Source organism: Hetaerina americana, unplaced genomic scaffold (genome assembly GCF_022747635.1).
Source record: "Hetaerina americana unplaced genomic scaffold, ioHetAmer1.1.p SCAF_6, whole genome shotgun sequence".
Lineage (NCBI taxonomy): Eukaryota > Metazoa > Arthropoda > Insecta > Odonata > Calopterygidae > Hetaerina > Hetaerina americana.
The window spans coordinates 62,584,491-62,602,487 of record NW_027287205.1 but is presented as its reverse complement, the minus strand read 5'-3'; the positions used below and the strand labels follow the sequence as shown (position 1 = coordinate 62,602,487).

At 41.6% G+C, this 17,997-nt stretch overlaps 1 protein-coding gene across 1 annotated transcript in view; it reads right to left on the bottom strand.

The window, feature by feature from the left end:
- Nucleotides 1–2,513: 2,513 nt before the first annotated feature.
- Nucleotides 2,514–17,997, bottom strand: part of rst (irregular chiasm C-roughest) — a 335,831-nt gene continuing 320,347 nt past the window's right edge. Inside the window, exons 6-10 of the mRNA XM_071593602.1 lie at nt 13,285–13,657; nt 11,906–12,064; nt 8,372–8,482; nt 7,297–7,727; nt 2,514–6,088 (exon numbers count right to left, since the gene is read on the bottom strand). Coding sequence (XP_071449703.1) covers nt 5,444–6,088; nt 7,297–7,727; nt 8,372–8,482; nt 11,906–12,064; nt 13,285–13,657 — 1,719 coding nt within the window. The 3' untranslated portion in view covers nt 2,514–5,443. The remainder of the gene's footprint in view (nt 6,089–7,296; nt 7,728–8,371; nt 8,483–11,905; nt 12,065–13,284; nt 13,658–17,997) is intronic.

Here is a 17,997-nt window from a genome sequence, read left to right as displayed (position 1 = left end):
CCATGTAGCAACCTTCTCCTTTATTTTTTCACCTTAATATTCCCGACTCCTTTCTTCCACCCTGTTCCATCATCTCCCCCCAACCTTTCACTCTTCCTCATCTACTTCCCTGTTGCCAATCCGTCGGGAGTGGGATAAGAGAAAAAGGGAACAGGGATGAGAAATCCAGGAGTTTAGACGAAACGAATCCTCCGAAATTACGGCAGAGTTACGTGTCTGTCTGTGCTTTGGTTGATTCTCGGAATCTGCCCCGGGGAGGGCTTAAGGGTTGCGAGTTCGTAGGGGATTGAAGGGCAGGGTAGACGAAGGGAAGAGGAAAGAGGTTGCTTAGCAGGTTGTGGAGGGGTTGACGAGGCGGGGAGTGCTACCGCTGGGGGCAGGGGGTAAGGTTTTGTGGATGTCAGGGGGCAGGGTCGGAAGGAGGGTGGGGTTCAGGGGAAGGAGGAGGGATTTGCGAGATGGGACCCCAGTGTCTAGGAAGAGGAGAGAGGGATGTGTTCGGTGTCAAAAGGAAAAAGGGGTGCAGGAAAGGTGTCCCCCCCTCCGTCCTCTCGCGCTGGGGGTGTGCGAGATATCATCCAGTGGCACCACAGTCCGACGGAATCTTTTAAGATAAGCCTAATTATCTATCATGGAGAAATGAATTTGCTTTCTCTTAAGCATGTCACATTTTCACGTAGTCGCCATAGAATTTTCTTGATATTTCGGTGGGATTTTGCTTTTTAGGCAGCTTGAGGAAAGGCAAGAAGTGAAGGAGAAAGACATAACACACACACAAAGTTCTAATAATACGAAAAAATAAATAGTCCTCATAGGTTTATGACTCAAACTTTCCCTTACATTTGGGAAATACCTTGATAGTTACATTTTGGGTTTAATGGATTTGGCCGATGGGAAAAATAAGTCGATCTAGAATAAAGTAGCACTGCCCATAAAATTAAATGCTCACTAAGTTGTTTTTGGTAAAAGTGAGTTACTTTAGAGAGGGCATTCATGAACTAACGCATACAAATTGGGAACGTGTATTTCTTCTAATTGTTGACAAAAGTCATGAATAAGTGTTTTGGAAACGAAATTTTTACACCCAATTCACATCAGCGGCCAGAAATTGGTTAATTGGTGCATTTGATACCGACTTCAAGCTGGATATTGCCTTTGAGTTAAACTGAAAATAGGAAATTTTATACATCTGTAATGTACACTTCAGAAATTGCTGATTATTGACTGTAAATATTTGCAAGGATGCACTTACCGAACACGGAACTTCATTTAGCTTGGAGTCCTCTTTAATTATGTCTAGGGCCAAGTATTGAAAAACATTAATAAATAATAATCAATACCTACGTATCGTAGGTATTGATTATTATTTATTAATCGGTCGATCACGGTGAGAGCGGAAATCATATACGCACCTTGAAATACGACTTGGAAATTGATATTCCCTTATAAACCGATTCTTGAGTCACTATGAAAAGACTAATGGAAGGATTATAAATTCACTGAGTCCATCGGTTGGAGTGCATTCCCAAACTCAATGAAGGATTTATCGTGTTTTTTGTAGTGATGTTAAAAAAAACCCACAGTGAGTCATTCATATTGTTGGTGTCAACAACGGATTCAGTTTACGCTGGAACGGTCTGTGTGATTTTGCAACCAATGCAATTTCGATCAAACGGCATAGTGACCATCCAATTATGGTATCTTATCAGCATACATCCTCCGACCGTCAACCTCTAGTATTTTAGTAAGGAAATCAGGATTCGTTTTCGACATTCTTATCAGCGTTACTCAGAGAAATAAATAACTAATATAAGCAAAATATTTAACCTATAATCTCACAAAACTCGCCCTGTGGTATTCTGATCCATATAGTGCGTCAATCGTCATACTGCCAAAGTGGTGTCTAAAGTAATGATTCAACTTATGATGTTTGTAAATGAAAGTTTCACTATAATTGAATGTGCGTTACCGTTATGTGGAGGCATTATTTGGTTTAACATATCTCAATAATAATAATTGTAAAATGAATAATTTAATACCGTGAACCGAGTATGAACTCTTTGCATGTGTTTCATGGCGGCTACCGCGTCTCAATTAACCACCTGCTTTTATCCAAAAATTTAATACATTATTTTCATGGGAAAAAGACATATTTAGAATTTTTCTCTGTTTGAAACTAGATTATCATTCGAAGGAGTGATAAAACAGCAATCATGCTCCGTAATTTCTTTAAATACGGCGTAAAATAAATTGCGAATAATTCTATTAACTGAAAAAATGTAGAATCCTAGTCTTATCGTTAGTTTCCTTTGTCTCGTTTTAATTATGAATCCTCTCTGCAGTATCGAGGACGTAAGTAGTCCTTACAAGGCCAAATATTTTACTGAAAATGTGTCAAACGATGTTTGAATGCATGGAGTATGTCCGAGAACTGCATAGGTAATTCTAAAACCAATAAAAACTCATACCATTTCAACTGTCAATCATTTATTTGACATATAAAAGTCTTATTTACAAAAAATTGAAACCTATGGTACATAAACCTTGATGGATGATTCCATGATAGGTACGTCCACTGAGTGCCAAAGATAGTTTTCACGAGGTTTTGTCATGGAAAATATGGTGAAATAGGTTTGTCATAAAGAAATGGCGTAGAAAATTGATGGAATTTGGGAGGAAGTGTCAAACAGATTTCTTAAAACATTTAATATCGAATCTAGACATCAGAGCAGTCTGGGGATATATAAATAAGTTATCTTTCAGCAATCAGACTAAAAAAAATCCGATAAAGGTTTTTTGGTCATGAAGCTATTTTATTTTTTCGTCAAAAAATTTGGTCAGGGCAAAGGTTTTGCTACGAGGATGTATGGTTACAATGAAGACAAATTGCAACGAATGAAAAACTTTAGGATAGCAAATTACACTATCATTTCCTTCATTTTATCGGCAACACACAAATTGACATTACACCTAAGTTTTCATATAGTGGTGGATATCATTGTTTATTGGTGACGTAATGAATTTGCAAAACTTGCCCTCCCAGTCAGTTTAAAAAATTAGTTTTGTCTATTAGCAGTCTCGATTCAAAAACGTTCTTTAATTTTTCCCTCAGGAGATGTCTAGTTATGTCATTTTAGACATCATTGTTTTGTCGAAGACAAGACCCCATTAGGCCGTGTCAATCGTGGTAGGGTCAATCAAGTGAATTTCAAGTCTAATTAAAGGCCAAAACCTTTACAGTGATCTGAACTGATTGTTTTTGCATTAGGCGACGATGCTACTAAGAGTTTTTTTATTGAAGGGAGATCCGGCTCTGTTCAAGTTTCAAATCTTGGAAATAAGTCATGGTAAAAAAAAGTATGAAAAGTCGTTATGGTCTCAGTCCACTCTCATTAATTGGTTTGGGGGGGGGGGTTATTTCACGAGATAAAATGCTATGAAAACAGCACATATATTCGACAAGAAAACAGTTTGCAGTTACAAGTAAATGCATCTCATCCAGCAAATAAGCCAATTCCATCCTGGAAAACCATCATCAGTGAAGATAAAAACAGCTGATTTATTTATATTCATGGCTGAAATTCATTTTATTTCTTTTACAAATCACTAGAGCCTCCCTTGGACGGCTGGTATAAAAACCAATTCTCTCAATTTTTACACATTGAAATGTTTATCTGTAAAGTGACATACAACCAACAATTGGAAACACAAACAGATATGATGCTTTAAATGTTGGCCTATTGACAAGCAACGTTATCCCAGAGTCCACTGATATTTCAGGGAAAATTTCTTTTCTTGTTCAGTCTCAAATAGAGGAATAGCAACGTTTCAATGATATTTTCTTTCTCAAGAAATCACTTTTGCACCACCTTTCGTATTTTACTCAATAATTTGAAAATACAAAAATGTACAACACGTTCCACAGATTTTATAAGACGGCATTTCTTAGCTCGTGAAATTTGAAAGCTCAAAAATAAATATTTGGAAAACATGGACCTAAATAAGAAATCAGTTTGTTTCTTTGATACAAATAACATGCAATACGAAGGAGTCCCAAAAATTTGCGTGGAAACTGCAAGGTAAACAATGACATTCATATTAAGTTTGCTCAACACGTACATATCTGCGAGAATCTCATGCAAAAGAAACTGATGGAGTTGTCAAATAAGAAATAAAATGTGATATGCTTTACAACATGTAAATCTCACGTCAGTCTCACTAATAAGGATAAAATATATTTTTTTCATGTCTAAAAGTGGTGAGAGTATGCAGTTGAAATAATAAAAAGATAACTGTAATCAAACTTCACAATCACTATTATCACCAGAATGGAACAAAAGATCATTCACACTAGTGTTTGTAATTCATGTCCTGAATCCAATTATTTCACCATATAGCACAGAGATACCACTTTTAGTGTTCAGCATCACTTAAGCTATCGAACGTACTCGGCGCATGTTACAGTTTAATTGGATCACGACTCTTTGGTAATTAAGATGCCCATCATCTTCTAAGGAGTACTTGTTCTCCTTTTTCCAGGCTCTGATTTGTCGTATGACAAGCTTCTCAAAAAATTGGATGACTCGAATTAACTTTCTTAAGACTTACAACACTTTTATAACTTGGAAGCTCAAGTGATTGTATTTTTAAGCAGCGTTCGTATAATTATCTCAGAAGCACCATTTGAGGTCCTTTAAACAATAATATCCTTTGGGTGACGTATCACAACTATTGTCCCTGTATAATACCCATAAATACGCGCAAATGTGTCCACGGCTCTGAGATAGTCATCATTCATACATTTCATCACTTATGCTAACATATTTTTACACGGACACAAGGTATTAAATAATTCTCTTCAAACACGAGGTGACTTTTTCAGCATTTTTACTCGATATTTTTAATTAAAAAATTTAAATGGTTTTTTTTCTTCTATTTCGACGCAATCCCTTTGGAACACGGGGGTATCCCCTCAACTTGCGCTAGTCTTGCGAATACAAGCATTTTTTTATTTTTTCCTCAAGAATTCGGTGCAGTAAGGAAAAAATGTACTCGCTTACTTTTTTTCTCTTGAATGACTCGCTACTGCACGAGTATCAATCTTTGCTCAAAAAACAAAATGAAGGAACAGCGAACAACGGCCTAGGTAGAAAAAATCTTTTTATATATTCAGTCCGTCCGCGGCGGGGATATTTTGACGGAAGAGAGATTCCTCGAAGCCGTTGAAAAAAGATCAACCTCAAAGCACCACAAATTCAATTTCAAAAGCGTCCCGCGCACACGCATCAGTCAGTCAGTCGGCGGGGTCGGAACGCTTTCGCCGGCAGGCACGCGAGAGGGCCCACGGCGAGTAATCCCGCGTCCGCCCGCTCCCTTTCCTCATCCTCCTCGCGTTTTGTCCTTTTTCTGTTTTACGTCCCAATGCAATGGGCCATGCCTACTTTCAAACGTGGGTCGCCAGGGTTCCCCTTTTCACCACGCTGGGCTGTTGGTGGTGGGAGGGCACGATGTAGTGCCGCGTCGGGGACGTGGGAAGCCGAGCCACCTGCGGTACGGCCCCGTTCCTCAGGTTCGCCTTGTTGCCGTTGACACAGGTCAGGGTGCCCGAAGGGGATGAGGATGCGGAGGATGAGGAGGCGGCCGGGGGCGGGGTGGTGCCCGCCTTGAGGGTTCCGTAAGATGCTGGGTTGCCCACGTTGGCCAGGGGACCCGTCGACGAAATTCCGTAGTTGGACGCGGACGAGGGCAGCGTGCTCGTGGCGTAGGATGAGGTGGTCGGGGTGTAGGCGCTCGAGACGGGCGAGGCCGCCATCGGTGGGTCGCTGAGGTTGAGGGCGTGCGACGTGGGGGGCTGCGGGAGACTGTTGTTGCTGCCACCAGAGGAGAGAGGCGGCGGGGGAGGGGTTCGCAGGTAAGGGTTCCCATACGTGGCGTTATACCGAGGGTCGACCGTGGCCCCGTAGGATGGAGGTGGAGGCGGGATGGTGCTCTTCCCCCTCAGGGCGTCGTGTATGGAAGGCGGCGGGGGTGGGTTGTAATCTCTGGCGTAATCCACATAGGGGACGTACCCGTTGTTGCTCGTGCCGTCCTGGAAATGAAGATGGGGCTGCTATTACAAATCAACGATATATTACCATGTCCCTCCTGACTGTGCCATGCAGGCTAAGAATGTTATGAACGTCTACCATGCCACCTCTCCTTATCACTCCTCGCTACCTATACTGAACCTCTGACAAGTTCTGATACGCATTCAATAGAGCATTCGATATGCGTTCTTTCATACATATTCAAATAATTATGTTCACTGCAATCATAACATTAATCATAAAGGTAATATATGTCAACTTCGGGTATGCAGACAAATCAGCATGCAGTATGGAAATTTTTTCGCAATCACCAGATGCTCTACCTATACCATTTCTATTGAGCTATAAAACAATAACGTAGAGACAGAATTTCGACTAAGTCGTTCTATACTCTAAATAGTTACGAAACGGAAGACAAACATAAACCTTAAACATATCTAGTGTATGTTTTTCGTTTAAAGGTTTTCACCATGCATGTTGCTAGAATAAATTACAATAACTCTAACTCGCAATAAAGACTTTGGTGAGTAGTTATGATAATTATACTCACACACTGTGCAACCACGTTTGAGAGGGGTCACTAGGTCACAACATATGGGGGGGGGGGACAGGGGAAAATATCAGAATTATAAACATAGTAAATGACGACGTTTAATTACATTTACTTGCACGTAATTTGATATTTGCCAAAAGTTATTTTCATTTCCTATCGTATACTCTGTTTTAATGCTAATATTTAAAAAAAATCGAAAAAAATTGGAAATCGCATGGTATTTATAATTATAAATCATCAATTTTCGGAAATATTTTATTGATATAAAAATTAAATTCAGCGATAGGAAAACCCATAAGGATTTCTAATTGTAATGGCTACGTAGATCTTAGTTAAAATCATAAAAATAAGAGGCTACGGAATGTTTTTTTATAAATGTTGATTGGTAAAAAATAATTGAGCCAACTCATACAAAAGTGGAAGAAGTAGAAGAGCACAGACGGATAGAATAACTATCATATCCAAGTTTCCAATGATAGAATAGGTGAGCAACTCCAAAAACTGATAAATATTGAGCATAATTGAAGTAACCGGTTCACATGATTGAATATATCTTATGCATCAGAAACCTTTGCATAGTCAAGAGATATTTCATAAGTACACTATGTACAGTATATGCAAGTAAAGGCGACCGTAATTTCAACCTTTGACACTCACTGGTTTGGGCGGGAAGGTAGGCTCTGGGTACTCGGGAGCGACGGAGCCTCCTCCGGCGGCGGAATATCGGAAACCCAGCTCTCCACCGGCCGTCATTAGCGACAGCCTCGGCCCCAGGACGACAGGCCCCCCAGCCATGACCCCCGCAGACGTGACGATGCCCTGGTCGACGTCATCAACGGCCGAGATGCGCACCTCGCCGTCCTCCTCCTCCTCCTCGTCCTCGCACCACGGCCCCGTCGAGTCGCGCTCATTGAGCGTGTTGCTGAGTGAAGACGCCGTTCGAATCTCCACCTTAAGATCCGAGTCATTAGACGAACGATCCGATTGGTGCGTGTGCACCACGTGGTGCACGTGGTGGTGCTGCGGCTGCCCTCCTTGACCCTGGATGACGGCCCCCGCCATTTTCGTTTGCTTCTCCTCGTCTGGAGCTGCGGACAAAAAAATGTTGTTTAGGTGGCGGTGAATTTGATGGAGTTTAATGAACAAACTTCACGTCGTTTGTCAGAATACGTACAAGTATTACGTGGAATTATTATGTCGAGCTCTAAGGCGAGCATTTCTTGTGAATGTTACCTTTAAATATATGGCGACTGAGAATTTTATTAAAGAAACAAAGCGACTCATTCTTTCTCATTGACTCAAATTAGAGATATCAATCAAACAATGGTTTTCATTTACTCTTTCTTAAATAAATAAATACACAGCGTAATTTGGCAGACGAGTTACAACCCTAAGCCAACATCGCGAGCGTTATAATTGATAGAGAAGAAAACTAATGTGTGAAATTGCTCAAGTCGCACCAATTCTTTTCCCTAATGATTCTGATGAAGAAGCATTTGAAGGGAAATATTTCTATAAGTTTAATTAAAATGTGTACATGTTCTTTCAATACAATTCTTCCCAAAAATCGTAAAAATTGCTATTAATTCGATCGATATCTTTCCAAAATAATGATTGAGTGGCACAAGAACTTCGGGGGGGAGGGGGGGGGGGAAACGGCTAAATGATTCGTGCGATTACTACTATTACTGAGTAATCGCAGACTATCCAGGAAAAAATGGAAAAAACTCACCTTCAGCTTTCTTCGATTTCTTCTGGCACCACAGCAAGATCATGGCGCACACGACCAGAAAAGCAATGCCTCCGATAATTCCGAATATGATCACGAGCAGCGGCAACGTTTCTGCAAGGTAAGAAAAAGGTTATCTGTTGGATGAGATCTATATGTGGAAACCCAAAAAAAGGGTCGTAGTAATTAGCTTGATCAGATGTACGGAAAGGTTGATTGCATAATCAAAGATGAAGAGTGGCTGAGGGTTCGGGAGAAAGGATGTGTGGTGGAGGCTGTGAGAGGGTGGGAATCGGTGAGTGAAAAATAAAAAGAAAGAGAGCGAGTGGAGATGACATGTAGACTACGGGGTGGACTTTTTGATGGGACAGATGTAGGTGAGATTCCAATGATCAAAGAAACGCGGGCGAAATTTGATGCGTGCGTGTTTTATTCACAGAATTGAATATAAAAGTAACACACTACTCTTGCCATGGCTGAGAACAAAATTTATTTATTAAGAAGTTACACATATTTCTCTCGAAGCACAATAACTCCTTCGACCGACGCCCGGTGCTTTAAACGAAAGATAAAAAAAAAAACGTTCGGCAGTGACGCAAAACTGATTTGACAGTTAAAACTCGTTTAATCCATGAGTGAAGAGTGAGACAATATTTTATCCAGTATAATACAGTTTTTATAATGGCTGTCAGGAGAAGATTTCACTAATTTATTCTTATTGTTGCTAGCACGCAAGTTGCAAATTTCGACGGTCATTACTAAGAAAAAAAGAGTGTATAAAGATTTAACTTTGTGTTTTATTCAAACGAAATGCAATCGAAACGTCAACTTTCGTTGCATGATGTTTATTTATTTAGCCATAGTCCGAAAACAGCACTTTTTGGCCTTTTACATCGGACTATTAACAGTCACAATTACGAGCACCCAAGCCCTAGGTGGTGTAAATGAAGCAAGCCGAGACGGGAATCGAACCCAAAACCTTTGGATTGCGGCACCGGGGCTGGCAACTTGTACACTTGGGTCTTTGGGAAAAACGAAAGCTACGTTATGACTGGTTCCGAGTACTTTCAGTTGAACTTTAATTGACAGGAATTTTTAAAGTTATTTTCGAAATATGGGTCATTTTTTCTTAATATAGGTTGGTTACTATATTTATCACGATGCTAACAAAATTAGACATCATAAAAAAAGATGTAAAATGCCGTTGTCAACTATCACGCGTATGGTTACAAATATTATTCTCAGTTCAGAACCGGGTTATCTTCTCAGGTCTTCCACTTTTTTATCCGCAGCATATTATGCCCATCTAAAACGAATGACGTCTGACAATCACGTATGTCGCAAGTAAATATTTGCACATGATTTGTATATTATTTCGAATTATTTACCTTATTAGTGATTTTTCCTTTTGAAATACTGCACGTTTCCCCGCATTTGGCGTACTGGAATTGTTACAGCAGAAAAATGTCTTCATCATTAATGTTTCCCAAAGCTATTGCCGAACGTCTGCTTTTCCAAATTCCTTAGTCCGCAGCAGGAGACGTTCACGAGGTAAGAAATTCAGCATGTCAAAATGGGTCAGTGATCTTCGACCATTTGTGCATAAGAGCTGCGTCTATTGCGATTCGTACTCGAGGGATGATTCCAGAACCATTAATCGAAAGCCAGATATTCCTAGTTTCAAAGCAAATTTCCTTCATTTCGAGCGAACTTGAAGACTGACGGGAACGACTACTAACTGCCCTTTCTCTTAAAATTGCATTAATCGACTCGTTGAGACACTCTAAGCAATTTATGTAAGTTTGCTGATAAAACTTCAAAGCCAAAATAAATTTAAAAATTCAGTTAGAGTTAATTTTATATTAGTAGTTAGAATCCGGAAGGATGATTCATGAACAACACATCGGTCTACGAACGTATCATCGGCGGAAACATTACAGTTACACCTAAAATTTCAATAACATTACGTGCTATGTTTAGGAAGGATGAAGAGATGAGGAAAAGGCAATCGAGGAACATTTATAAGTATGATAGTCGAAATGTTTTTTAAATCTTGAAATTTAATGGATACCTTGTGGTCCTTCCCAAATTGTCCGTGGGAAAAACAATTTTCTATTTCTGTGAGTAAGCATTCAGTGTTGGCGTCTCGTCCACGTGCAATGTTTGTAAGGGCTCGAATAATTTCGTTTCAACAGTTATCAGGTGCAATTTGTATATTTGCAATACTTAAGAAGTATGTAATGGCCGTGCACCAACTATACCCCATTTTACCGCAACGCTACAACACCCAAAATACTCTTCTATGCGAATTTTTTTAAAAAAATCCAAAATTACATCCCTGTGTGCTAGGTTTTAAATGTTCAAGGGTAATGAGGTCGAAGCACATGCAATGCGAAATAATGCTCTTCTCCCCCATAACGTTTCATCCGAGGGATATTTCCGCACTCTTTGCTTGATGGAGTCGATGGAACCGACAGAGGTGGAGGTTGAAAGGGGGGCGTGGGGAATGATGGGATAGGTGGGAGATAAAGGGTGGGCGGTCGGGGGGAGGGAGCGATGCTCCCCAGCGTCTCCTAGCGCTCTTTCTTCATCGCACCGATGGGTGGCTGCGGGCTTGTTGTCATATGGGACAGATAACGGCGATATTAAACCCAGAGGGTTATTGAGATGAGTGGAGGGAGAAGGAAAAAGGAGAAAAGAGGGGGGGGTTGCGGTGTGCCGAGTCGCCGCAGAGGACGCCGACGGGTGCTTCGGGATGTGTCGAGGGGGAGGGGGTGGAATAAGGCCGGAGATGGGGACGAAGGCGAATGCACGGAGTGGCGCTAAATACGTGTCCAGGATACGGAGTCGACCGCTTCCCTTTCCCCGCACTCACGAGTTGTGTTTTTTTCCCCTCGTGGGCGACTGGTTTCGGGAAAGAGGTTTGCGGGAGGGGGGAGAAATAAAATAAATCCTCACGGGCGAAGGAGTGTGTAAGAGACCTTGGTCGGTTCTGCTTTCTTGTATTTAAGAGTGCCGAAGGAAACTTGATTGAAGAGAAAGCGGGAAAAGAGAGTTATGCTATTGGTATTTTGGGCCGAATTTGCAGAGGGGAGAAGGGGAAAAAGGAAAGAGAAACGGAAGGGGTCGTGATTGGATAAAAATGGATTTTAAACATCAGAGTAGTGAAAAGCAGGGAGGATGCTGTAAATTATTCAGCACCTGGGATAGCCTCTACCAAAAATAATAGCTCTCGGTTCATGGGGATAATGGGAAGCGCAATATACTCTCATTTCAAAAAACTCTCATTAAAAAAAATTCGACACTTCATATAAATATATAGAATGATCAATATCAGACCCCGTAACCAGTTGATTGAGAAAATATCATCATACATTCTCGCATCGTTCGGATTTAAAAATTTACTTTTATTTATTTAAAAAATTTCAATACCGGTATCATCACATAAATTAGTAGTGAAGTTGGTAAAAGAGTAGGGTGCATTTTGGGTAATTTTCCGAACTTAGCTGAAGTTCAAACTCCTCTTGGCGTACTTACTTTGCATCTTCAGGGTGATTTCCAAGCCGTCACTGCCATAAGGGTTCGTGACGGAGCAATTGTAAGGTCCAAAGTGGTCCTCGTGCGAGTCTCTGATGATGAGGGTGCTCTTTATGCCTTCAGGAAGAGGATCTTCCAGCACAGAAAAATCACGATCACCTAATGAATGAAAAAGAATTTCTATTAATTATATCATCTCTTAAGCGCATGCAAATTATATTCAGAAAACAATAACAGAACATTCGGCAAATAGAATAACATAAATTAGGTTTTATGTTGCGCACGACATCGATATGAGTGCTCTCATATAAATTGTGCATAAATGAAATGAATACTTCAAACACTAGATATTTTGGCACTTGAACTGAATGAAATATATAAAACCACGGGAAATCACTACAAAAAACTTGCAATTTTAGAGGGGCTCTTTTGCTTTAACCATTTCGCACATAGTAAATTCTGCCGTTTTTTGCCAAAAATGAGCAGACCCCTAAAAATAAATAATTCAGAATAATTTGCAAGGACTACTACCAAAAAATTGAGTCTTAAAAAAATTTTTAATATCTAAATCAAGTACTGAACTCGAAATCCCACGCACTAGAAAGTATGACAATTCATCCTGCCCAAAGGCCCAACACATCATAGCGTCAGCAAAGTGCCCAACACCTAGTCTCATCTTCAACCTGAGGGCGACGGATTTATCTAACTAAGAGTCGGCTCGCGAAAGAAAAATCGAAAAACGTTATTAACCTATTAAGGTTAAATTTGGAGAGAATCGCAAATTGTGTCATATTTATCTACTGATTTTTAAACAATATCGCGGTGGAGTCTGTGTTCGCGAATTTTAGAAAACAATACATCAAAGAAATAGCTACGTTTATAAGGAAAGGGTTTCATAACGATTAAACAATCAAAAGGCCACTTAGGGAAATGGAAGGATACGTTCGATACGATAAGGATCGAGACTATCTAGGAAGACACAAATTTCCTTTAACCGGGAGCCGAACCACGGTCATTTAGAATTCTGCATCGATACTATTTATCGTAAGAAAATATCAATGAAATACACCCGTTCTTTTTTCCCGAGCGAACTGTTTTTTATTTCATCTGTCTTCCAGGTTCTCCTGCCGCGGACATGGCTGAGGAGTGTCTGCGGGTTACTATACATGGATGACCCTGGATGAGCGAGCATTTCAATCCCGTTGAACATGGGCGCTTTGGCGGATGCCCGTGCATTGTTGCTCGATCGTGTCTGTTGCGGAGGGGGGGAGGATGGAGAGAGCCTTCGGCAGCGGGATTTGGGGGGTTGAGGAAAAAAGGGCGGGGGAGTGTCGAGGAGATAGGGCAGGGAAAGCCCCACCGTTAAACCGATCACTTACTTGCATCAACGTCACGCCCAGCCCTCGTCCAGACGACCCTCTCGGGCCGTGGGACTGACAATGCCACGCACTCGAGTCGGACCGTGTCGCCCCGGACACCGAACTGCACTTTCCGCGAGACAATGATGGGAGGACCCCGAAGTCTCAGCCAGGCGTACGCCGTGGCCACCGGGAACTCCTGTGGCGGGGGCGGGGGTCCGGAAGACGGAGGGTGGCCGACACCGCCGCCAGGGGGTTGCCGGTGTCCGTGGTCCACCGGGGACTGGGCGGAGGAGGAGTGTATGTGCGGGGTTGGCACACGGGCTGTACACCGGTACCGCCCCGCGGTCTCAGGGCCGGCATGCAGTGTTAGGTTCGGTGATGTCCCAACAACCTGGATGGAAATAAAAAAAGATAGTTTATATCACGGGTCACGAGATATATATGTACGTATACCACGCATAACAAGAGAATAATAAAATTTTGCACACAAAATTCAAGAGGTGTTTATGAGAAGGGTATAGTTTTTTGGCAGCCTCAGTGAACTATTAAAAGTTTGCATTTAATCCCGATGGAAAGACTAATTGGAGACTTCTGCCTTAAACTTCAAGTTGAGAGTACAGTGCACACCGTCGCTCATGTAAGTTTACGTGAAAGTAGAGCACTCACGAAGGAAATTCTCGTTCCGCAAATATACCACTAAGCATGCTAAATGTCTGTCTTAAGCATGCTTAGTATCAATAATGATTCCTAATTGCAGGACTAAAAATCTCTCAACTCAAAAGTTCTACGCCACCGAAGGATAAGACAAATTAAGGAAGCTACATATTTCACCGTCATGTGCCATTTATACCAATTCGTATGTATCAATGTAATAATTAGCGGTCTATATACTTGAACAAGTCAATAGTTAAAGCAGCAAACCAATTGACGATGGAAGAAGAAAATGGATTTAGAAACCACAACGTGTAACGTGAAATCGGCTTTCCATTGGGGTAAACACTATAAATGGAAATCAATATCACCTTAGACATCAGAAAGATAATTGTAAAAAACTATTTACGTATCCACAGCCGAGGTACGGATAGTGGAGAAAAGTGCACACAGAATATGAATAAATTGCAGAGCTACTGAAAAATTATGAAAATGGGGCCGCATGACAAGAGTAACAAAAGTACCATGGAAGGTACTTTTCCTACCTAAGAGAGAAAGTAAACGTAAAATTCCGAGTTAAATAATTATTCTAGTTCAATAACTGATGAAAAAATTCACCGAGTGGCCAACGATGAATTAAGAGAAGCAGGCGATGGAGGACGACCACGAAAGGAATTATGAACAAGATAACATGGACGCAGTAATCACCGTAGCAGCGCTGTTTACTATTATTGGTAAGCTATGGGAATACATTGTAAGATTTTTGCTATCCTTTATGTTCTAATTTATTGAAAATAATTCAAGATTTAATATTTTGCAATTTTCTATTCCTAAATAACTGTTCAAGATATCAGCTATTTCCTTCCGTGGATATCCAAAGAACGGAATGGATGATAATACTCGTATGTCAACTATCACACACATATTCTAACCGGAATGGAATGTCATACACCCTCGGAAGGATAGAGTAGGAAATTTAAATGAAATCCATTTGCTTTAAAAAGTGAAAGAGCTTAACCGGGAAAAACGATTATTGGAATATTTAACATTTTGTTAAAACTAGAAAGCAATAAATAATTGACAGAGCTCACATTTGTCAACGAGCTGATTTATTTCGGATTTTGAAGGGCGTCTATTTTTAGCGATAATACCCGGACTAAAAAATCCATTGTTTCAGCTGCTCAAATCAAAAATAACAAAGCTCTCAAAAATACTTATCAAGGCTGGAGAGTCATGAATATGATAAATTTCACATTGGGGATAATTAGTGACATATCCGTTTAATTTACTTAAATTAATTGCCTTAGCGAAGAAAAGACCTGGGGCATTACGAAAAAAATATTAATATAAATGCTCAAAAAACTAATCGCAACCTCTCTGTCTTTTTTTTTAAATAGGCGGGGAACAAAAGATTTAAGTACGGCGTGTGAAATATGAGCATGAGAAATTGAATTTTGCCCCACCGATTTTTAACCCTTTTTCAAAACAAACAGGATTCCCCATGGTAAGCCGTGTTGCAAGCCCTCCTGTAATTGGGAGAGCTTTATTTTCCATGCCGAAAGTAGAGCCTCGCGACCCAGCACACGCCTAACCCGTACCCTACATTTGCCCTTCCTCTCTCTATCCCCCTTCCATCCACCGCCCACGCCCGCTCCCTACCCAATCCACTCCTGCCTCCTCCCACCGAAAACTCCTTATTCCCCTCCTCCCTTACTAATTTATGAGTCTTTCCCTAGAGTTGGAAAATCGTTCATTATATATTTTCCCAACCTCTCCAACACAATCCTCACACCCAACCTCATCCCTCTCTCCAAACTCCGTCTCACTTCCCCTCCGCTCGAAAATCACACTGAGGTGAAAGTTTCCCTAATCTACCGGAAAAGGTGAACAGAGCAAGCAAAGAGAAGAGACCACCTCCCCGACCTCTCTCGGAGCTCATCGGGGATGCACGTGGGAAGCTCTGCGAAAAGGGGACATGGATAGAGAGAGGTGGATGGGGGATGTGGCGATACACACGCGGGAGACCACGCACGCGAGGGTGCGGAAGGGAGGGTGCGAAAAGCGGACCGAAGTGCATCACTGTGAGCCGAGACCCCGGAGGCGTGGCGAGGGGAGTGATGGGACGCGAATGAGAACAGACGTCAGAACATTGAGCGGAAGTTGGGTCCGCGAGAAAGGTGCGAACGAAGTTGAATGGGAGGGCGGGGCGAGGGGAGAAAGCGGGTGGGTCCAATAGGTGGGCGTGGTGTGAGCACGGAGACAAAATGCGCCCTTTTACGCCAAAAGAGAGGAATTTCCCACTCTGGGGAGAGGGCTTTCCACGGCGGCGGAGGCGGGCACGAGTTCGGATGCGGAGAATAGTTGGTGGACTTGCGATGATTAAGTGGAATAATGCCGAGGGAGCGGGAGAGGTGACCGAGCACTTGCGGGAGGGAGGGGAGGGCTGGGAATTGGGCAAGGGGGCGGATGGGCTAGCCTGTAAATTGGGCGGGACGATTGTGTTCTTGCGAGGTGGGAACTGGGGAAGGGGCAACCCACGCTTGGCACGAGGAGGAACTAACTGATTGTGCACGACCAACTTCGTCGGAATCGCTGGAGTTTTGTCTTTTGGTGCGGCCCGGTGTCCGAGATTGTTTTTCTAATATTTTACCTATGCCTTCCAAAAGTGGGTTTCCACGTCTTTTTACCTTGAGAAACTACTCCTTAACCGTGAAAAATTGTCTTTGGGCAAATTTTCCGTCATGGCCTTTGAACACCAGCCCCCACTCGCAGAATTGCAACATTCATTTTGTTTCATTCTCTATGGTTTCCGAAAATCTGAATAAAATGAATTTCAATTAACTTTTATACTTCCATGCACCAGTATAGGGTTTTAATCAAAGCCCTAAAAATCGTTTCTCCGACTTGTTTTTGTGCTTTAAGGCTTTAAGTCATCATTTTATAAAGCATCATTGAAATTAAGCTTTTCCCTGGAAAATGAAATTCATTAAGATGCAGTTACGATACGGTCGTTGATAACTTATTGATGCATATGTAGGAATGCATTTTGGACTAGTGTTCCATAATTTAACTCCTCAAAAGTTACAAAGATTGTGTAAAATTTGGGAAAATATTAAATAAAATCTTCACCTAAACAGCAATTGTACAAGTGTAGCAATAAAATTTTTCAAAATGAAAAATGAAACTGATGATAAAAGATATCCAGGCAATTGCTTGTAGATGAGAAAATTTTGGTGAAACTCTAAAAATCTAACAATTTCTACTATTCGTTACAATCTGCATTTAGTTCCATTGCTTTTTCTGTCAATATTTCATTAGTGGAAAGCAGGGGGAAATGCTTCCGCGGTTAAAATGTCTACTGCCTCAAAATATCCTATCACCATCTTCCAAGCAGGCAACTTTCTTTGAGAGCACGTAATAAACTATTAGGTCTCCTCAGTAATCGAATCAGACAATCAATTTGGCTAAGACAGACTCTTGATGCGCTCCTTGGCACGCTCGAGAGAACGAAAAGTCTGAAGGACGCTTTCTTTGGAGACGGTGAAATTGATAGGAGCATGCATCTCCTTAGAAGTTTTTGCACGAACCCATAAAAAATGGCAACCTGGCCGCTCGGTCTTCCAAAATAAGGGGATAGGAGGTTTAAGGGGAGTTCGAAACCTTCAATGAAAAGGGTCAAGATGACGGAAGTGTGACAGAGGTTTTGAGTGGGAGAGGCGGCGAAGAATGGGAGGAGATGATGACAAGAAGACGGGACGATATTAGTTCCGAGGACGAACAAGATCTATCGTTAAAGGGAGGCGGCCGCTTTTATTCGAGAGGAGTTGAGATCGCTTCTGGCTGTGGGATAACGCGGTAACTTATGGGACGGCTCAATATGGCATCGTGCGGGTGGGGAAATGAGGAAGCCTCTGAGCATACGAGCAATAAAGTCGATCTTTCTCGAGCACGGTAGATACGCCTTCAGAGAAGCTTGGTCGACCGCACAAATATGCCCGTCTTAAGTCCTCAAACGGTCGTAAATATCTTCAAAGTTTAGCGAGGTCTTGGTTTATTATTGTCCCTAAAAATCGCGCCAAA